Source organism: Neodiprion pinetum, chromosome 2 (assembly GCF_021155775.2).
Source record: "Neodiprion pinetum isolate iyNeoPine1 chromosome 2, iyNeoPine1.2, whole genome shotgun sequence".
Lineage (NCBI taxonomy): Eukaryota > Metazoa > Arthropoda > Insecta > Hymenoptera > Diprionidae > Neodiprion > Neodiprion pinetum.
Window position 1 is genome coordinate 11,469,117 of NC_060233.1, and position 22,385 is coordinate 11,491,501.

A 22,385-nucleotide genomic window follows, 5' to 3' on the forward strand; every position below is an offset into this window, starting at 1 on the left:
CTCATGAGACAAAGCTTTGAATTTTTGGACAGAAAGGTGCATAAAATTGCTGTTGTAAATCGTACTGGATTATTGGGTGCATGTTTACTTTTTTTACTGCTGGTTTTTTACAAACTGCTGTGAAGTGATTTTGCATTGCACAATTCTCACATTGCTGTCCCCATGCAGGGCACCGCCCCGGCTCATGGCACGTATTGCAATTAGCGCAGTTCGACGTTTTGTTATTTAGATAATTATCCGCCGCATTGTGAGATGGTTTTTGCTGAAGTTCTTTAGACATACTCAATTTGGAAATTGATTCATTTTGTTCCCACATCTCGACGGCTCGGCTAAGGGACAAATCTTTTTCCTCCAAAAAAATTTTCCTCAGTTCCTTGTTCTTCACATCTGATATAATTTTGTCTCTTATCAGGCTTTCTGTTAAACCACCAAAGTTGCAAGTACTTGCTTTTTTCTGTAATCATGAAATACAAGTTTTACAATTAGCTTTTAAAAGGCGTCGAGTTTTTCTGTTTGACCCACAAACTCAGCAAACCATATTTCGAAGAAATTATTCAACTACAGAACAGGAAGGTTCAAGATCACCTGAAGTGCTCAGCTAAGTGTAACTGTTTATTCGTTCTCCCAAACGATTCTTTGTAACGTACCTTCAAAGTTTGCACGTAGTGTGGGATGGTCTCTGACTGTTGTCTTACGCTCGAAAAAAAGATATACCGCTCGTGCACCTCAGTTTTTCTTGGTGAAAAGTGATCTTCGAATTTTTCTATAAGTATTTCCACATTTTCCTCATCGTCCGGATCGTCGAAAGTAAAGTTTTTAAAAACTGTCATGCCGACAGGACCGATCAAATTCAAAAGAATGTTGGCCCTCACATCTGTTGGCTTATTAGCGATGCCTGAAGCTTTCAGAAATATAAGAAACTGCCGTTTCCAGTCTTTCCAGTTTTCATCCATTGCACCTCCGGAACTCAATGCCGGCGGTGGTCGTGCATGTTCCATTTCTCAACTATTACCTCTCTGGTAAGAAAGATGATGACAAGCTCTACAAATTTTTATACTCAGTACAGTGATTTTAAACCATTGCTTGTCGCGAAATGGTAATGGCCAATTTTATTCAGTATTTTTCGTCTAATTTAGAGAAACTAAATCCCAATTATTAGTCTTCAGTTCAAAAGAATTTGTTCGCATGTAAGTTATATGAAAAAACATTCTGGGCGATCTCATCCTCAGAGGATTCAAAGAAAGCATTAAAATTCTTTAGTTATTTGCCAATTTCTCAGTTGACTTAAAAAATACTAAATTCCGAAGGAATATCCTCTTTATTGCTGAAATTTTATTTCGGTACTCTAGAAACGTATATTTTTTTACAATAACCATAGCTTATTTATTAATATTACATACATTTGGAAATATGAATTTTAAAAAATATTTCACAAACATATCAGACATATTAATAAAAATGTTCAATTTTGAAGAATATTATGAATAAATTTTCCACAAATATTTCTTGAAAAAATTCAAAAAATTATTCAAAAGCAACTTGTCAGAATGTTCAGAAACATATTTGTTTTCAATAATTTAAAAACAGCTGCCTGTGTCAATAGCAGCCTAATAGCAGCCCATGTAAGCTGTCTAATGTCTCAGTAATTAGAGGTGCCAACAAAACCGCAATATATATCAGGATTTTTATTCGTCATTCCGAAACAGCAATCTACTGCACAAACAGTTCCTATGAACAAAAATTACCTTCAATTGATGAATCAAGCTGAGTTATTCCTTTGCTGTGTACACGCTTCTGCCGCCACAAGCGATGTCATCAAACACAAATTGACGACTGTGCATCCCACAAAGAGAGTCAAGTAACAATGCTATCACGTCAGTACAGGGGGTTTCCCCTTCTCGTATTGGTAAGGACTGCGACTCAAGCGACATCTAATGTTTACATTAAATCATGCTCGAAAATTGTGGGATATACGTAAGATATGTGTAAAAAATCAAAAGCCGCTATAAAAAAATTGCTTAAAAATTTATAAGCATTGTAAATAAAAAATTTGATAGTATTCCTGAAGGAAAAAATTTTGTAGAACTTTTCATGATGAATAAAGTAAGTATAAAAATTGAAATAAATATCAAATACTATTATTTTAGCATGGGGTGACGTTAACCGATAAAATCCAAACGAATAATACGTGACAGATACAATACAAACATCAGAATAATAGTAAAATCATTTTTGCAACACCCGCATGGAAAGTCCATTTTCATGCACCATTTTCACGCACCGAAATTAGTCTTTTATACACATGTGCGGGAAAAACTTTCGCGAATTGCTAGCGGTGTGAGAAAAAAATCTTCGCACATTGCCGGCGGTATAAGATAAACCTTCGCACGTTGCTAACGGTCTGCGAAAAAGACGGTCGCGCTTTTATCTACAGTTGCGCATTTTGCAAACAGCTGCACTAGCGCCACCAATGGAATAGTTTGTCACTCTATGCCGTGCTCGACATCGTCACTGAACAGACATCGTGCCGTGGTTTCGTGTGAATATAATCGTGTATGTCGTACTTTCCAATACAGGTGTAGCAAAAAATAGAGTTCGATGCACGCGCGAAAGTTGACGATGCCTATCTCGCGTGAATGCGCCACACTCGCCCTTCCACTCGTCTACGGTTCGTCTCCGGGTTCGTGCTGCGCCTTCACGCTCGTGCGGGCATTGCCACCTTCGCGCACTAGTATCGAAAAACACTATTTGAAAATACTTCATATTGTGTAAAACTAATATTGCGCGATATGTTTGATTATATATCGGACATTCTTTTACAACCAAACACCTTTGTGACCGACGCATTTTTTATTTACCTGAAATTTTTTTTGACGGGTTCTATATCGAAAAAATAGCGATATGTATTCGAGGATTTTTTTATTTCACATATTTCGTAAAGTAGAGGGGATCGAAAATTTGATAAATTGGTGTTTTTTGGCTTGGAAGACTCACTTTCAAAAATTCATAACACCGGTTCTATTTGAGCTGGAAAGTTCGTTTTTTACATCTCAAAGCCAATAAAATGAATTTTATTACAACGATTTTTTCATCAACGATTATTCCCAAATTTATACTGTTATAAACAATTAATATGTTTCAATCGATTTTTAACAGTTGCCCCAACCTCGTAGCGAGTTCTTAGCACAACCATCGTATTCTACGTCAAATTTTTTATCCATAAAGTATTTTTAATTGATGGAGAAATTATTATTACTGTAGGAAAAGAATTAATTTATCTACCGCGGCACGTCACGTCGGCGCGCGGGGAATTCCAATGCACGCCCTTTTATCTTGCCTCGTATCCGTTTCCTCTGTAATATAAATGATTACTCTGTATTTTTAACTGAATATTATTATTCATTAGCATATAAGACTTTATAAAAAATTTAACAAAAAAATAATAAAATAAAAAATATCATTGTGGCAAATAAAAAATTAATTTACCAAGATTTTAATACATTAATATTAGTTATTAAACACCGCGTTCTGCATTACTTCACACAATATTTACATTCACTTTTAATATGTATAGTATTATTCGTTTAAAAATTTGCACAATCGTTTTTTTTTATGGACACAATGAGAATTGCTTTGCTTCCAATTCTTCAGGAAAGGTTGGAATCACACAAATTTTCAAGAATAAATGTAAATATTGTAAGACGTACTGCAGGACGAGGTACTTATTAACTAAAAATCATGTATTGAAATCTTGATAAATTGATTTTTTATTTCACACAATAATATCTTGTATTTGATTATTTTTTTGTTACATTTTTTATAAAGTCTTATTTGCTGTTGAATATTATTATTCAATTGAGAATATACAGTCATCATTTATATTACAGAGGAAAAAGATACGAGGCAAGATAATGAGGCGTGCAATGGAATTACCCGCACGCCGACGTGACGTGCCGCGGTAGATAAATTAATTCTTTTCCTACAGTAATAATAATTTCTGCATCAATTAAAAATACGTTATGGATAAAAAAATTTCACGTAGAATACGATAGTTGTGCTAAGAACTGCTATGAGGTTGGGGCAATTGTTAAAAATCGATTGAAACATATTAATTTTAGCAATACCATGAAGCAGAGAAGTGTCTTGAAGAATTATTGAAGCTAGATCAACGAATTGACTGGGTACTCGGAGAATTGGTTCTGGTACGGTTGATGCAACTTACAAGTATGGGTTTTTCTAAAATGGACTCTCTTAAGGCTCTGTAACAATGTTCATCTGTTACTGTGAGTAGATGATATTTATCAAAGTAAGGATTTTTCTGTTTTTTTTTTTTTTTTCATAATTTCGTTGTAACTAGCGTTGTTTTTTTTTTTTCTTTGGTTTTTTCTTTTTTCATTGATTTATCTCCTATCGATCCAAGGATGCAGTGACATTGTTGACATCAGGAAATATAAGTAGTTCAGAATTAGAGAGTAATATTAATACGCCCGAGATCCAAAATTGCGATGGCGACGAAGTTTATTTTTCTAACGACGAATCAAGTAGCACAATTTTATTATCCAAACTGATATCTGATATATCATACAAATCTAGTTATTATAAAAATCTACGATCCCAACCATTTTCCTCCTCTAAGTGCGTATTGGTTTCTAATTCATTGTTTCTCTTTTTCTTTTTTCTTTTTTTTTTTTAATTCTTAATTTGTATTTTTGTTTTGTTACCTTGCAATTTTGTTTAGGGCCCAAGAGTTTTGTAGCAGCTCGGAAAGATCTTTGAAGAGTAGCATTTCTATGGAATCCCTTCGGCGAACCAATGACAATGATCATTGGGAAGTTCAGGGTAACTCAAAATCTCTAATGAGCACTTATAAACCTCAAAAACCAAAAGTTATAGCAAATGATAGCAGTACAATTTGGGTTGGCAATATCGAGAAGAATGTTACAAACCTTAAATAACGGGAATTATTTTCAAGGCAAGTAATTTTTCTTTCAGCCTAGGGCTGTGCGATTAATTGGTTACTCGTAGACTTCAGTGATTTGTTTTATGAGTTCATCGTTGAATCAATTAATTGAAAAAGAACAATTTCAAAAAGACAATTGATCAGTTAATTAATTGTGCAAATGGTTACTTGAAAGGCCGATACATTGATTATTCGGAGGAACGATTAATCGAATTTCCATTGCTCGATAACCTAACCATTGATGGAAAAAAACAATCATTTGAACTCTCCGATTATTTGATTAAATACACAGCCGTAATTCTTACTGAACTGCAATTCATCACATTATTAATCTGTTTATCAAATTTTTTATTCTAGATTTGGCTCTATAAATTACATTCGACGATTCCCGGATAAACGTTTCGTATTCATTGATTTCAATAGTAAAAAAGCTGCAACGAAAGCGTTAAATAGCATGATAAATTTTCAAGTCAACGGGATACAATTACCAGTAAAACCATCCACAGGTTCTCTGACAAATAAATGAGGAATGCATTTATTATTATATCAATAACGGGATTTACATTCAATTTAAATATTTCATATTCAGCATATACGGCACCTGATTTGGAATGCGAAATCTGGGGGAAAAAAAACTGATTTTATTTTTAATATTTGTATGCTTACGTTGTGTGATGTAAAATCAAGTTTTCGTATGATGACGTGTGATATTTTTAATTCATTATACATATTCATATTTTCAGCCAATACTGCGGAAGGAATTTATCAAATATATTACAGCCTTCTCGGTTTAATAGGTTTTCATGGTTTGTTTTATTTTTATTCTACTTTTCTCACTTATTTGACTTAGATTATTTGGATTGCTTGAAAATAAGTGAAAACTGTTACTTCCAGTAATTGTATGAAAAAGAGACAGCACTCCAAAATAGGGATGTGCCGGATATCCGTTAACTATCCGGTATCCGGCCGGATTATCGGATAGCAATAATCTGTTCAGAAGATGATTATACTATTACTCAAGATGATAGGAATGGAAAAAAATTAAAGTGGACAAAACTGAAATAAGTAGGAAATGAAGATTCTCAGTTTCACACTTCAGTTTAGGTAACCTTACTTTAAAATCCAGAATTTGGCGATTTTCTCGTACCAGATACCGGATATCCGGTATCCTGGAAGAAAAACAAATCGCTATCCGGCACATCCCTACTCAAAAGTCTGACTATGGATAAAAATATGAAGGAACAGTTTCAGTATTTCAAATATTTGAAAATCAACTTGTATCTTATACGTGCCGCACAAAAATTTTCAAATATCATCTAGAACACACAAGATTTCCCTTACGATGTGATATTATCATTATAAATTTCATACTTGAAGTGGTACTTTGTAACCTGTAATATAAATCGAAATAAGAACAGTTATCTTTTAGCTAATTTATTTCAGAACTTCCTAAAATACTGTAAAAAATAGTTTTCACAAAGTAGAAGCTTATAGAAAAAATGGTAGTTATTACTCTCAACAACGCGTATGAAGATAAGAAATGGAAATATTGTATGACATCATTTATTGATTCAGATATATAGTGGTAATTCAATAAGTTTGAATCTTCTTTAAAAATATACGTTTTATCAATTGACTCATTCGCAGAATAATCAACCGGAAGTTCCATTAAATACACGATACATTTGCAAATTCTGCAGTAAAAATATCCTGACAAGTCATTCTTATCAATTGTTCATTGTTGATCCTGGTGCTTGGGTCGATGGTAAGGGGTTGAAATGCTTTGGCCATGTCTGAAAGGTAGAAAATTAATAATATATAGATAATTCCGTGCAAGGCAAGTAGCAACTTTCCTACTTTTAAAACTTGAAGGATATGCGACACTCATGAGACAAAGCTTTGAATTTTTGGACAGAAAGGTGCATAAAATTGCTGTTGTAAATCGTACTGGATTATTGGGTGCATGTTTACTTTTTTTACTGGTGGTTGGTTACAAACTGCTGTGAAGTGATTTAGCATTCCACAATTCTCACATCGCTGTCCCTCTGCAGGGCACCGCATCGGCTCATGGCACGTATTGCAGTTACGGCAGTTCGACGTTTTGTTATATAGTTTATTATACACCGCATTGTGAGACGGTTTTTGCTGAAATTCTTTTGGCACATGGAATTTGGAAGCGGATTCATTTTGTTCACGGCTCTCCCATATCTCGACGGCTCGGCTAAGGGACAAATCTTTTTCCTCCAAAAAAATTTTCCTCAGTTCCTTGTTCTTCACATCTGATATAATTTTGTCTCTTATCAGGCTTTCTGTTAAACCACCAAAGTTGCAAGTACTTGCTTTTTTCTGTAATCATGAAATACAAGTTTTACAATTAGCTTTTAAAAGGCGTCGAGTTTTTCTGTTTGACCCACAAACTCAGCAAACCATATTTCGAAGAAATTATTCAACTACAGAACAGGAAGGTTCAAGATCACCTGAAGTGCTCAGCTAAGTGTAACTGTTTATTCGTTCTCCCAAACGATTCTTTGTAACGTACCTTCAAAGTTTGCACGTAGTGTGGGATGGTCTCTGACTGTTGTCTTACGCTCGAAAAAAAGATATACCGCTCGTGCACCTCAGTTTTTCTTGGTGAAAAGTGATCTTCGAATTTTTCTATAAGTATTTCCACATTTTCCTCATCGTCCGGATCGTCGAAAGTAAAGTTTTTAAAAACTGTCATGCCGACAGGACCGATCAAATTCAAAAGAATGTTGGCCCTCACATCTGTTGGCTTATTAGCGATGCCTGAAGCTTTCAGAAATATAAGAAACTGCCGTTTCCAGTCTTTCCAGTTTTCATCCATTGCACCTCCGGAACTCAATGCCGGCGGTGGTCGTGCATGTTCCATTTCTCAACTATTACCTCTCTGGTAAGAAAGATGATGACAAGCTCTACAAATTTTTATACTCAGTACAGTGATTTTAAACCATTGCTTGTCGCGAAATGGTAATGGCCAATTTTATTCAGTATTTTTCGTCTAATTTAGAGAAACTAAATCCCAATTATTAGTCTTCAGTTCAAAAGAATTTGTTCGCATGTAAGTTATATGAAAAAACATTCTGGGCGATCTCATCCTCAGAGGATTCAAAGAAAGCATTAAAATTCTTTAGTTATTTGCCAATTTCTCAGTTGACTTAAAAAATACTAAATTCCGAAGGAATATCCTCTTTATTGCTGAAATTTTATTTCGGTACTCTAGAAACGTATATTTTTTTACAATAACCATAGCTTATTTATTAATATTACATACATTTGGAAATATGAATTTTAAAAAATATTTCACAAACATATCAGACATATTAATAAAAATGTTCAATTTTGAAGAATATTATGAATAAATTTTCCACAAATATTTCTTGAAAAAATTCAAAAAATTATTCAAAAGCAACTTGTCAGAATGTTCAGAAACATATTTGTTTTCAATAATTTAAAAACAGCTGCCTGTGTCAATAGCAGCCTAATAGCAGCCCATGTAAGCTGTCTAATGTCTCAGTAATTAGAGGTGCCAACAAAACCGCAATATATATCAGGATTTTTATTCGTCATTCCGAAACAGCAATCTACTGCACAAACAGTTCCTATGAACAAAAATTACCTTCAATTGATGAATCAAGCTGAGTTATTCCTTTGCTGTGTACACGCTTCTGCCGCCACAAGCGATGTCATCAAACACAAATTGACGACTGTGCATCCCACAAAGAGAGTCAAGTAACAATGCTATCACGTCAGTACAGGGGGTTTCCCCTTCTCGTATTGGTAAGGACTGCGACTCAAGCGACATCTAATGTTTACATTAAATCATGCTCGAAAATTGTGGGATATACGTAAGATATGTGTAAAAAATCAAAAGCCGCTATAAAAAAATTGCTTAAAAATTTATAAGCATTGTAAATAAAAAATTTGATAGTATTCCTGAAGGAAAAAATTTTGTAGAACTTTTCATGATGAATAAAGTAAGTATAAAAATTGAAATAAATATCAAATACTATTATTTTAGCATGGGGTGACGTTAACCGATAAAATCCAAACGAATAATACGTGACAGGTACAATACAAACATCAGAATAATAGTAAAATCATTTTTGCAACACCCGCATGGAAAGTCCATTTTCATGCACCATTTTCACGCACCAAAATTAGTCTTTTATACACATGTGCGGGAAAAACTTTCGCGAATTGCTAGCGGTGTGAGAAAAAAATCTTCGCACATTGCCGGCGGTATAAGATAAACCTTCGCACGTTGCTAACGGTCTGCGAAAAAGACGGTCGCGCTTTTATCTACAGTTGCGCATTTTGCAAACAGCTGCACTAGCGCCACCAATGGAATAGTTTGTCACTCTTTGCCGTGCTCGACATCGTCACTGAACAGACATCGTGCCGTGGTTTCGTGTGAATATAATCGTGTATGTCGTACTTTCCAATACAGGTGTAGCAAAAAATAGAGTTCGATGCACGCGCGAAAGTTGACGATGCCTATCTCGCGTGAATGCGCCACACTCGCCCTTCCACTCGTCTACGGTTCGTCTCCGGGTTCGTGCTGCGCCTTCACGCTCGTGCGGGCATTGCCACCTTCGCGCACTAGTATCGAAAAACACTATTTGAAAATACTTCATATTGTGTAAAACTAATATTGCGCGATATGTTTGATTATATATCGGACATTCTTTTACAACCAAAAACCTTTGTGACCGACGCATTTTTTATTTACCTGAAATTTTTTTTGACGGGTTCTATATCGAAAAAATAGCGATATGTATTCGAGGATTTTTTTATTTCACATATTTCGTAAAGTAGAGGGGATCGAAAATTTGATAATTTGGTGTTTTTTGGCTTGGAAGACTCACTTTCAAAAATTCATAACACCGGTTCTATTTGAGCTGGAAAGTTCGTTCTTTTCATCTCAAAGCCAATGAAATGAATTTTATTACAACAATTCTTTCATCAACGATTATTCCGAAATTTATACTGTTATAAACAATTAATATGTTTCAATCGATTTTTAACAATTGCCCCAACCTCGCAGCAAGTTCTTAGCACAACCATCGTATTCTACGTCAAATTTTTTCATCCATAACGTATTTTTAATTGATGGAGAAATTATTATTACTGTAGGAAAAGAATTAATTTATCTACCGCGGCACGTCACGTCGGCGCGCGGGGAATTCCAATGCACGCCCTTTTATCTTGCCTCGTATCCGTTTCCCCTGTAATATAAATGATTACTCTATATTTTTAACTGAATAATATTATTTATTAGCATACAATACTTAATAAAAAATTCAACAAAAAAATAACAAAATAAAAAATATTACTGTGGCAAATAAAAAATCAATTTACCAAGATTTTAATACAATAATATGAGTTATTCAACACCGCGTTCTGCATTACGTCACACAATATTTACATTCACTTTTAATATGTATAGTATTATTCGTTTAAAAATTTGTACAATCGTTTTTTTATTGACACAATGAGAATTGCTATGCTTCCAATACTTCAGGAGAGGTTGGAATCCTACAAATTTTCAAGAATAAATGTAAATATTGTAAGACGTACTGCAGGACGAGGTACTCATCAACTAAAAATCATGTATTGAAATCTTGATAAATTGATTTTTTATTTGATACATTGTATTTGATTATTTTTTCGTTACATTTTTTATGAAGTCTTGTTTGCTGTTGAATATTATTTTTCAATTGAGAGTATACAGTAATCATTCATATTACAGACGAAAATGATACGAGGCAAGATAATGAGGCGTGCAATGGAATTACCCGAGCGCTGATGTGACGTGCCGTGGTAGATAAATTAATTCGTTTCCTACAGTAATAATAATGTCTCCATCAATTAAAAATACGTTATGGATGAAAAATTTGACGTAGAATACGATGGTTGTGCTAAGAACTCGCTACGAGGTTGGGGCAATTGTTAAAAATCGATTTTAACGTATTGATTATTTATAACAATATAAATTTCGGAATAATCGTTCATGAAAGAATTGTTGTATTAAAAATCATTTTATTAGCTTTGGGTTGAAAAAACGAACTTTTCAACTCAAATAGAACCGGCGATATGAATTTTTGAGAATGAGTCTCCATGCCAAAAAACACCAAATTATCAAATTTTCGATCCCCTTTATGTTACGAAATATGTAAAATAAAAAAATCCTCGAATACGTATCCCTATTTTTTCGATATAGAAGCCGTAAAAAATTTTAAGCTATATCAAAATCCTATATTAAAAGTAGAAAGTGTCAAATAAATGTTTGTTTTATTATGAGTCTACCGACAACTTATCTTGCTACGTTTCAGTCAGCAATGAACTCAAAATAATGTCTTAGGACAATTTGAAAGCACCCAATTTAACTTAGGCCTTAATGCGACCTATCACAGTGGAGCATCGATATGTGATATGACGTATGTCTCTTCTTTCCTGACATAACTACACTATGAATTTGAAAAAACAGTTGATTAATAATGTGTTTCGTGCTCGAACCCAATCAGAGAAGCAATTAAAAGATCCTTCAGTTCATTTCATAAGTAGGTAAGGATTTGTTCAGCATTTGTAGGTCAGGATAACTGAAAGAAAAATTTTATCTGGCTGAGTTTTCTTACCATACTCTTGCTTGTTCACATGGCCTGACAATGCATCTATTTTTGAAATTCTGACAATGCGATTACTGAAGATGGTTGCATTTCTAGTACCTCTTTGACTATCTTACAAGTCAAACTGTAAAAAATATTTACCAAATTGTATCATTCAACCATGAGAAAATATTTCTTAAAAATATTCAATCTATTTGAAGCACTTACTGATTAAAATAAATAAAAATTAGCAAAAACAGTTGGAACACGTATATATGTAAATTACATAGCTGAGCTACATACAATACGTAAGCTTGACAATCATTTACACAAATTCAGCCGTAAGCACCATTATTAGGAGACATTTTGGCTGCATAAGTTTCAATCAGTTTTAAGCAATTCTTCGATGCCGGTTTCTACGTCAGATTCATGATCCATCGATGCACTTGAGGTGGCTTTCGAATGCTTGTTGATTTCTGTCGGCTGATTATTGAGCAATGGATTATAAGGATTATCGAGGCTAGAACTTGCCATGTTCGTAGATTCTCTGTATTCTGAATGACCCTTAGTTTCCTTCGAACTAGGCTTTGCCAGAAACATTGCTTCTACTGCACCAATTGGTTTCTGGTGGGAAATATTCAGCTAGAAATCAAGTATACGTTTTCAAAGGAAAATGAAATAGATAAATCAAGAGGTGTTTTAAATTTGGTAATTCAAAGATTAATTCACCTGGTCTTGTATTTTTTTTGAAATTTTTGCAATCTCACTACTCTGCGATGTTTTTAAAACTATACTGTCCATGCTTGGAGACTTTGCTTTTTGCGGTCTTACATCATCGTCTGACATACTAAAAAACGTCAATCATTGGTAAAACAAATCGACAATGAGGTATTTTATGCGCAATAAGTTTTTGAGAATATTTTTCTACTAGGATTGTGCAATTAATCAATTTATATTAATGTTGAGTAATTGTTCATTTGACTTCATTATCTGATTAATCACCCTCAGTCTATGATTATTCGAAACATCACACAGCCCTAGTTTCTACTCACTTTGAAATATTCCAGTCGTCGTCGTTAACTTCTTCATCCTCAAAACTATACTCTGGTAACGTTTTCTTCGCAGACAGATTCTCACCTGTAATCTGATTTGTACTTTTACCACCATTTCTTACACTTTGGTCTAAATCGAAAAGAACTTTCTTCTTTATCAAACTTCCAACGGATCCAGTAGTAGATTTCAAAACACTTTTATTATTCTTTGGGGAACCTGGTAGGCTGCGCACTAGCTTATGATCACTAAGTTTGTTATTTGAATCTTCGTCAACAGATGAATAAGATTGTTCAATAAGACTTTCAACAGACGTTTTTGGCATAAGTGTAGATTTTTTACTTTCAATCCTGAATCCGAATTTTTTGGCCTTCAGTATACTTTCACTTTTGGACAGACATACAATGCCGTCATGTGACTGTCTTTGTTCTTCCAAACTTGTGGAATCCTCTAATTCTTCTACGAATTTATTATGCTCTACTATTCCGGTATTATCTTTCATTTGAGAATAAGATGGTTTAGTATTTCTGACTAGAGTTGATCTGCTTCTGGGTCGCGGTTCCGGCTCTTTTTTATACCTTGATACGGTCGAATTTTTGTTACTTCTCAATTCATGAATGTTAGACTCGTTCATTTTACTTGGAAGTACCTCTAAGTTTGACATCGGCTTAGAAGCTTTGGAATATGAACTCATCAGTGGGGATTTCACAATAGGTGTTCGAAATTCTGTAATACAGCGGTAATTCTTTTTTTTTTACTTCTCTATTTAAGATATCATCGGAGTTGTCAATCAAGTCACTAATTTTCTTCACAGACTATCGACACACAAGTTTCAAAAAATATCTTTGTCGAACCTGACTGATTTTTATTATTAAAATATGAATATTTTGAAATATGAGAAATACGACAAGAAACCTAATACCTGGCTAAAATTCTTTTTTTTTTTTTATAATAAAACATGTAACGACATACCAAAAAATGGAATCTAAAAGACATAGCATTTGCTTAAAAATTTTACTAACCAAAATTTGTTCGCTGCTTCAGTGCATTTGCAGTTTTAATTTTAAACTTGCTCATTATTCTGTCTAAGGAAGACATTTTTCTTGGGTGGGCTGGTTCTGCTATGTTCTTGTTCAATCTTTGTGAAATTTCTTCAAGTATTTTTTGACGAATGTAATTATAGTCATTTATTTTCTGAAAAAAAAAAAAAAATTATAGATTTCTGATTGAAAATAATCTACTAGTTTCAGTGATGTACAACGTATAAAAAATCAAGCAAACGTGATAATCAACACATTATCTATAAAGTTCAGTTGTTACCTTTGCATTTATATTTTGATGATGAATAACGGTTTCCATTTTTTGTTTGAATGTTGCCTTTGGTATGCCATCCCATTCTGGATCAATCCCCAAATCTTTCAGTTTGCCATCAAAAACATCCGTCAAATGCTCTTTCAACTCCTGCAATATTTCAGAATTTTCACGGATCCATTCCTTGGAATCCGTTGGTGAATTAAAATCTTCAATGTAGTGCGAATTCAATTTTCTCTCATCTTCTTCATTTTTGATTTCATCTTCAGACGCAGATTGGCATTCGGATTTTGAAGTACTAGATTCAGATTCGGTTTCACTATAATTTTCACTATCCTCAGACTCTTGCACAGTTTTTTGTCGTACATAAGCTTTAGTTCTTGGCAAATCCAAGGACTGTTCACTTTTCATACCTCGAAAACCAGCATTTGAACGTAAAGGTAAGTTTTTACTGTCAGAAACGGCTCTGATACCTTTTAAGTTTCGAAGATTCACATTGGTTTGATGTTTACTATTTCTCTGAGAACTTTGCTGAATCGCCTTTCCACTCCGACTAGAATGCAGAGACTCAAGATTCAAATTTTCCACCAAATATCGTTTTCTGTTTTCAGCATCTGAATCTCTCAAATTCATTGCAATCCTAGCACTTTTAGAATCACTACCAGTCTCAAAATAATCTCCTTTTCCTGTTAATAGCTCATTGTTATCTTTATTTTGAAAACAAGGTTTTCTATTCCTTATTGGAGAGGTCAAAATCTTTGGTGATTCACGACTAGACAGGCTCCCGACATTGTCACAAACTGGTTCGCCATGTTTGTTATTTTTTACGTTAGTCTTATGATCATTGTCTTTCCCTCTAATATTTGGCATTTTCTTCACTATATTTTGACTAGACGATTTACTCTGCAAATCAATTTTTTTTTCTTCGGTTGTTGATTGACTTGGCTCCCTAGACTCCCAGAGTTCATGCGCCAATTGTGCGAGCCGCATGCCCTGAGCTTCTAGCATTTGTTTTTGAGCCTTTGAATGCATTTCTAATTCGTTAATTTTCGATTCATAAAGCTCCTTCATTTGCCTTGATGTTTCTTGGCTTATTTTCAACTGGACTGATAAATCAGTATCCAAATCGGTCTGTTTTTCTAAACGTTCATTTATAACTTTTCCATGCTGCTCTTGAACATGTAGTTTCTCTTGTACATTCTTCAAGTTTGGTGTTATCTGCAATTATGAATAACATGATAGAATGGATGATGCTAAAAAATTGAAAAACACTCTATCTTACTCACTTGTTCACGGAGCTGGTCTCTCAACGTATGAATCTCTTTTTCTTGTTTCTTTATCAATTCCTCAAGATTAAGAATTTTCGTGTCAGGCTGAACTTGGTAAATAGGACTTAAACTTACATCCTTTTGCTTCAAATTCTAAAAAACAAAAACGTGTAACTAGGTTTACTTAATAAAATTTGCAGCCTGTGAAGTATTGACTTAAAAAACACATTAAGCAACAATATCCACCTCAAAAAACGTTTTCTATGTAATGCAAGTTTAGTTTACACGTTTTGTTTTTCTGACTGCATTCTCTATGTAAAGTGACCATTTGATCAATACTACAAAAAAGTGTATCTAAGTAAAAAGAGAAACTTGTGAACCATACTTTTGTTACATGAAATATCATGTGCACTACGAAGTCTTTTTTCCCTCATGTCTTTGCAAAAAATGTTGTTCTCGCAAAATGCATACAAATTTAGTTGGAAAAAAATTGTATTCGATATTTAAAAGTGATATAGCTCAAATATTAGTGGTTTTTATGGAAATTACGTTACTATATAATTCTCCCATCAAATTTCAAAAGTTTCTGATAAATAATGGGATGTTTATTATTTTCTTCCCAAAGTATATATACTGCTTTAAATGGAGAAATAAGGTAACAATCGGTAGTAATATTCTAATTTGATTTCACCAACTCACTCTAACTTCACTGAACAACATGCTCTTTAAACTGGCTATCTCATCTTGATACTTTCTCTGTTGTTCTCTTATTCTTTCTTCACGTTGTCGATCGTTAGTATATTCCCCTTTTTCATAAATATCCGGAGTTCTATGACCATTGTCGGTTCTACTAAAATCAAAATTTTTCTCTGATTCATTTCTTATCACTCTTTCCGTTCGATTGAGCCTTTCTTTTAGAGTTTTTATTTCGTCATGTAATTTTTCCGCTTCAACACGGTATTGCTCGTGTGCAGGTAAAGAAGGAGGCATCATATATGGATCAGACAAATGAGCGTGGCGTCTAGCGATATGAGCACTCACAAATGTTGGAGCTATGAAAGTCTTGACACAATGTGGGCACTAAAAATGCATGAAATTATTGAAAAATACAGCTAATATCCTGAGCCAATTAACTGCTAGATTCAATTTAAATATCTTTTATCAGGTATAATATAGGCAGATTGTTTGGACAAATCTTCCTACTGAAAAATTCAAACAATAATGTATCATATGTATACCTTGAAAAGTTCACCATTAGAATCGCCAAGTTTTGATTCTATGATTCTATTTCTTTCCCTTATCTTTTCATTCAAATTCTTTATCGATTCTTGCAATGCATTAATCTCTTCTTTGAGCATCGCATTGTCCTCGATCTTCAGTCTTAGTTCATCTTTTAAAATGATAACACTGTGATCTAAATACTGTTTACAATATAATAAATATTCAACCGATAGTTGAGCAAGTCGAAATAGTTTGACAAAATTTGGGTCCAATATCTTCACATCGTATTCAGTTTCAAGGGAATAATCCACTACATTGTTGACATTGTCATCTACTGTCAAAAAGTCTCTTTCTCTGATCACCCGATCTATGTCAATGGAACCTTTAAACATACAAACAATTTTCTCTTATGTACTAAACAAAAATATACTAAATTTCTACATGGAAAATGTAGATAATATCCAATTTTTTAAATGCTTTCTAAAAAGCCTGTCTTCAACATAGAAAAATATCACGATTTATCCACAATTAGACGTACTTATACGATTCCAGTCGACCCTCACTCGGGTTCTATGGACATTAAAGCAAAAGCCAGATTCTTTAGCAAGCTTTGGAAAATCATGACACCAATTTGTACCAGCTCTGAATGAAAATGCCATCGCTATTCGACCCGAAACGCCAAATTCTTAGGTTATATTTGAGACATTTATCTTACATTTAACAATCACTCCTGGGGAATTTTCAGACCGTTTCCTAGGAGTTTTCAGCACTGGCAGCTCACTTCACAACACATTTCAGTGTAGAAATCACGGTCAACCCAGCGTGGTAGAAATTAATTACGAAATTATTGAAGTTGCCAACTTCAATACTGAATATTCCCTAAAAGTGAGACAAAGCTTACTACTGACAAAAGAGCCACAAACTGATACCGACACCATCAACGATTGTGTAACACGATGGTAGTTGCATACCTATATATGTTTTATAATGGCCGTCATGAATAATTTTAACCGTAGTGACGTTTGTGTACGGGGTTTCATATATTTTATATTCGAAACTAGTTAATAATGTTAATCGTGTCGAGTCACATTAACAATATCTTGAGCTGGATCAATAAACGAGTTGAAAAAAATATGTTTTGTAATATCAAAGTGTTGTATTGTAAATCTCGTCTTATTCAACGGTTCGGAAATTATATTTGAAAATAAATTTTCTCAGTTGTACTCGAAATTGAAAATACAAACATTATGAAAAAAATGTCATGCAATAACTTGTTTTATTATTGCGCAATTAGCGCCGACGTATTTTCCTGATAGAAAAAAAAAAAAAAAAAAAATCATGACAATAACGTTCTGTCGAACAATCTAAAAAAGACATGGAACCCACATCGGAGCTTCTGTGTCTTCTATGCACAGCAAGATTGGAGTTAACGACTTGTGTGAACATTTTTTACACATCGTTACCTCGGAACGGGATGCAACTTGTTAGTTTTATTCTCCAAGTATTAAACTGCATTGAATCTGATTTACGCAGTTCCCACGTATGCTCCCAATGCTACCACATGTTCCAAATATTGGAACAGGCGCAATGGACAGTAGCAAATATTAGAACTGAGATATTGAAAGTATATGAATCAAGTAGCAAGCAAAGTGACAGTAAGACTGTTAGAAGCGACGTTGCGAGTCTTTTCGAAATAGGTGATAAATGTTTGGCTGGGAACTTGAATCAGGCAAACAAATTCAAAACATCAAGCAGTCCAAACCAAGTGAAAACTTTATCTGTATTGCAAAAATTGAGTAACGATGAATGCTCGATTAGTCAGTATGATTTAGCTAACGGTTGTAAAGAATCTTTGATTCATAGTGGTGAAGTTTTGGATCTTGATAAAAAATTTGGTCAATGTGGAGCAAAGATCTGTACCAAAAGTATAAATATAAATGTACGGAGCGAACAAAATGTAAAAGCGAAACGTAAAAGTCAACTCAAAGGCGCTGTGGCGAATGTTGTAAGACATGTCAATAGTTTTGACAATATTCTGAATGATGAAACAGCAGGTGAAACGAAAAAAAAAGAACAAAATGTTAATTGTTTATCCAGAAATGAAATAACATTCAATCTAAATAGACAAGAAAAAATGGCACTGTATACTCATCGGTGCAAAGTATGTGGCAGGTTGTTTAAATATGCGAACGATCTTTGTTTGCATTCATTGAAGCACGGAGAATCGAAACCTTACAAGTGCAAAATTTGTAACAAAGTATTTTCAAGCATATCTGACGCTAATACTCATGTAGTTAAAGAACATCCACGGAATAAAGATGCCATTGACATTGTACACGAGCTCTTAGAGTCAAATAATGACGATCATGGAATATTTCCCGAGGAACTCCTTGGAATGTCGGATAATGAGGAACAAGATGATTTTGAATGGAAAGAAGTTGTTCGCAATACAGAAAAAATATACGAACACGAACATGACATATCAAGTATGTAAAACATCAATGAAAAAATTAAATGAATAATTTTTTACACTATTGTCTCTAAAATAAGGCACGATAAAAGATTAAATCGGCAACTCGATCTACTACCCAAAACTTTTTCTACTTGTTTCTAATTTGATAAACTTATTTACGTCCTTTATTGATTACATGAAAAAAATCTATCTCTAGGTTCTTGACATACTTTTTTTTTTAGATCTATTTTTGTCACAGACCAAAATTGATCCGAGAGCAAATTTTTATACGAAAATAATGTATTCTTATCCATTTCCACAATTTAATCGTGACCGAATACTATAAAAATTGCAGAGAACAACTCTGTGGATATGCTGGATGTGCCTAAAGAGCTTGCCCCTAATTCGCAAGAAATAACGTACAAATCTCATAGAATATCAAAGTATAGCTTAAAGCCATTAAAATATCCTTGTCCAACTTGCGGAAAGAAGTGGAGAACGTCAGCCGAGTTAAAAACCCATATGAAATCACATTCGAGTCTGAGACCCTACATGTGTGAAAAGTGTGGTCAGGCTTACAAGCACAAACACGCATTGGAAATCCATGTCGGTATGCACAATGGCATTAATCCGTTCCAATGCAGTTTTTGCAACAAATGTTTCACTCAAAAGGGAGCTTTGATGAGACACTTGCCGATGCATACGGGAGAAACGCCTTACCAATGCGAACTATGTGGAAAACGTTTCGTCCACCATACTTCGTACAACATGCATGCACTTTCGCACACTGGGAAAAAATCCTACCAATGTCACGTACGTAATAAGTATAGTTTGGATGCTTTTAGCTTCTACTTTTTCCTTTTCAGGGGGTAACGAGAACAAAAGAAGTTATTGTAATCGTATTAATTGACTTTTTTCATTCCAATGTTTTAAGGTCGACATAATCGCCTCTGACAATTTTCTAATCGGCGCTAGATTTGTATGCATGATCAATTTCTTGTTCGATTACATCTTGAGAATGAATCAACGGATTTTGATGACTGGTCTCTTCTTCACTTAGAACCTATTAGATTTTGGATTTTATCAGTGTAGTATTCTTGAATTTAAACGAGAAAATCTTATTTCATCATATTTTCTCAAGTCAAAACACATACGAACTAGAAGTTCGTAAAGTCAGGTAGAATAACTGCTTGATCGACAAGAATTCTATTCACGTCAAGTATATTCATTCCAACATGCAACCACAAAATTACAATTCATAGTGATGATTCTTCTTAGGTATGTGATATGTCTTTGCTGTCGACTTCTCACTTGAAACGTCACATGCGAGTACACACAGGAGAAAAACCGTTCAGTTGTACTCTATGTGGAAAACGGTTCGCCGAACGATACAACTTGTTCGCGCACCAGAAGATTCATGACCCAGCTGAGATACTGGCTAAAGAAACAAATAAAATGCAGTACAAGTAGGTTTCGTTTAAACGCAGGCTATTTCCCTATAACTTTTATTGTTCCGTATTTCTACATTGAACTCATTCATAGAATGATTGTAATTCAATTTTCAAACAGAAAACGAAAACGAACAGAACGGAGTTACACGATCATGCAATAAATAGTGTAGAATAATTATCACAGCTGGAAAATTCATTCAGTTAATTTTTCCAGCAAAAATTCGTAGTTTCATATTGATAAATCTTCTAATTTACAGGTGTAAACAGTGTGCGTTATTATTTGATAAGAAGCAGACACTGGACGATCACTTGCGACATCATCACCACGAAGTAACTGATGGTACTAGTAACAGAAAGTGGGTAGGGAACGAAAATGACATTGGAACAGCGACATCAAAATTATTTACATCACAAATGGAGAATGAAATTGAGAATACGATTAAAGTAGACGTTTATGATAATAGAATACTCGACGAAGCATGGCAGCAGGTGAACTATACAAAATTGCAAAATATCGATAGTGACCCGAAGCTACCGCAATCACAAAGTAATTTTCAAGTTGGCCCAAATCCGTTGGCGATAGTCTCTGAAAATCATAAAATGTTGATCGATATAGGCTGCAATCGGAATGTAATTACAAACATGGGCGTTCCTAGTGGAAATCAAATCTAAACTGTCAAAGCACTGAAATAATAATGGGTATAACTGTTGTGCTAGCAATTTCCAAAAATAATTGCAGTTTACGAGCACAGTTAAACGAACGTCCATAGCATTATGCGCTGCTTATCAATTGTACTAGATTTTCGTAAAACAATGTTTTTCCTAGGGTAGTAATGCTCAACATATCTTTATTTTGATAAAAAAAATATACATATATACATATATATATATATACCTATACTCGAAAATTTTTTGAATAATGAAATGGGAATCGACACTCCGTAAGATACAACAATAAATAAAAGAAGTATAGAAAATAAGACAATAATTGATCTAGTTTGCGAGAACTTTATCACTTTTGACTGTTTACATAGTAATCAAGTCAATTATGCAAAGATATATTATATTAATTTATGCATATCGTATCAAATACGAATATTTATATGCAGAAGCATTGCCTTTATTCAGATTGAATATGACTGAAGTATTTTCATCTCTCTACACGGGAAATGTCATACCCTATATTTAACACATGATTTTTCGCAGCAGAAGTATTGAAAGAGAATACTAACTCTGAATCAGGATCGTTTGATACTTTTCTTTCAGATGATCGCTCCGTATGTAAAACTATAGTACAAAATTTGTAATTTCCCAATATTATAAAAGTGAAAAGATACACATGACGTACATAAAATTGGTATATTCCTTTTTATCTCTGTTCGTATTTATATTTATTAAAGTACGAATATTACACTAATTTCGTATTTATATTTCCCTCATTGATACAGCAGACACTATTTAAGAATTTATCAATATTGATGCTGAAAATCAAACTTTAATTGGATAATACCACATATAAATCGGTAAAGCGAGTATTTTTGAGAATTCTACTCCTTTTCAGCAACGAACTTGAACTCATAATCCGAGTTAGCTAGATATTGAGTAAATAAATTAACTATTGTATTTACACAGCTGATATTTCATGTGAAACCAAAGACTGATTTATTCAATTAAAAAATAAATTTCACATAGTGACCCAGTTGTTGAACTCACTCATTTCTATCTCACATCCTCTATCCATTGTCTTTACTTCCGATTAAGAATTGACTCTTCAGTATTTGATCCCAAGATACAAGGCTACACAGTTCTAAAATGTGCAAACTCTGCTTTATTGACAATAATAAATCCCTGGAAAAGCTTTTTCTGTTGTAATTGCGAGGGATGTTAATTTTTGTCACAAGTAGATCATTGTTAAATGAGAACATGTCACCAAAATTTATGTTTAATAAACTGTGGTATAAAAGATTCAGTATTTTGAGTTTTCAAAAGTATTCGAATTTGAACTTGTTTATATGTTTATACTCTTCCAATTCTTGAAGAAAAGTT

At 33.8% G+C, this 22,385-nt stretch overlaps 3 protein-coding genes and 1 long non-coding RNA gene across 5 annotated transcripts; 2 read left to right on the top strand and 2 right to left on the bottom strand.

Moving 5' to 3' along the window:
- Position 1: 1 nt before the first annotated feature.
- Positions 2-998, bottom strand: LOC124212924 (uncharacterized). The gene is made up of 2 exons (XM_046613562.2): positions 648-998; positions 2-454 (listed from the first exon to the last, which is right to left on the bottom strand). Exons 1-2 carry the CDS (start codon positions 996-998, stop codon positions 2-4), a joined length of 804 nt encoding a protein of 267 aa, XP_046469518.2.
- A 2,764-nt stretch (positions 999-3,762) lies between these two features.
- LOC124212926 (uncharacterized) lies at positions 3,763-7,196 on the top strand. The gene is made up of 4 exons (XR_006881775.2): positions 3,763-4,283; positions 4,421-4,635; positions 4,739-4,972; positions 5,318-7,196. It is a non-coding gene; the product is annotated as an uncharacterized lncRNA (long non-coding RNA).
- A 303-nt stretch (positions 7,197-7,499) lies between these two features.
- Positions 7,500-17,142, bottom strand: DZIP1 (DAZ interacting zinc finger protein 1). Of its 2 annotated transcripts, none has more exons than XM_046613551.2 (11): positions 16,975-17,142; positions 16,454-16,818; positions 15,915-16,295; positions 15,234-15,368; positions 13,957-15,165; positions 13,659-13,830; positions 12,639-13,362; positions 12,316-12,433; positions 11,617-12,228; positions 8,598-8,783; positions 7,500-7,868 (listed from the first exon to the last, which is right to left on the bottom strand). In XM_046613551.2, the coding sequence occupies exons 1-9, from the start codon at positions 17,093-17,095 to the stop codon at positions 11,968-11,970; spliced, it is 3,486 nt and encodes a 1,161-aa protein (XP_046469507.1). In that variant the 5' UTR covers positions 17,096-17,142; the 3' UTR covers positions 7,500-7,868; positions 8,598-8,783; positions 11,617-11,967. The 2 variants fall into 2 exon arrangements, with proteins under 2 accessions (XP_046469507.1, XP_046469506.1); XM_046613550.2 differs by having other exon boundaries at positions 7,500-7,893.
- LOC124212921 (zinc finger protein 354A-like) lies at positions 16,913-22,081 on the top strand. Its single transcript, XM_046613552.2, has 4 exons — positions 16,913-18,922; positions 19,244-19,701; positions 20,167-20,354; positions 20,597-22,081. Exons 1-4 carry the CDS (start codon positions 17,812-17,814, stop codon positions 21,009-21,011), a joined length of 2,172 nt encoding a protein of 723 aa, XP_046469508.1. The 5' UTR covers positions 16,913-17,811; the 3' UTR covers positions 21,012-22,081.
- Positions 22,082-22,385: the final 304 nt, after the last annotated feature.

Bases quoted from the DNA above. Each gene is read 5' to 3' on its own strand.
- LOC124212921 (XM_046613552.2), top strand. From the start codon at position 17,812: ATGGAACCCACATCGGAGCTTCTGTGTCTTCTATGCACAGCAAGATTG. The intron at 18,923-19,243 runs GTATGTAAAACA...TAAAAATTGCAG, and splicing joins ACACGAACATGACATATCAA to AGAACAACTCTGTGGATATG. The intron at 20,355-20,596 runs GTAGGTTTCGTT...TCTAATTTACAG, and splicing joins ACAAATAAAATGCAGTACAA to GTGTAAACAGTGTGCGTTAT.
- LOC124212924 (XM_046613562.2), bottom strand. From the start codon at position 998: ATGGAACATGCACGACCACCGCCGGCATTGAGTTCCGGAGGTGCAATG. The intron at 455-647 runs GTACGTTACAAA...TCATGATTACAG, and splicing joins ACTACGTGCAAACTTTGAAG to AAAAAAGCAAGTACTTGCAA.
- DZIP1 (XM_046613551.2), bottom strand. From the start codon at position 17,095: ATGGCATTTTCATTCAGAGCTGGTACAAATTGGTGTCATGATTTTCCA. The intron at 15,166-15,233 runs GTGAGTAAGATA...TCATAATTGCAG, and splicing joins GAGACCAGCTCCGTGAACAA to ATAACACCAAACTTGAAGAA. The intron at 12,229-12,315 runs GTGAATTAATCT...CTTGATTTCTAG, and splicing joins CAAAAAAAATACAAGACCAG to CTGAATATTTCCCACCAGAA.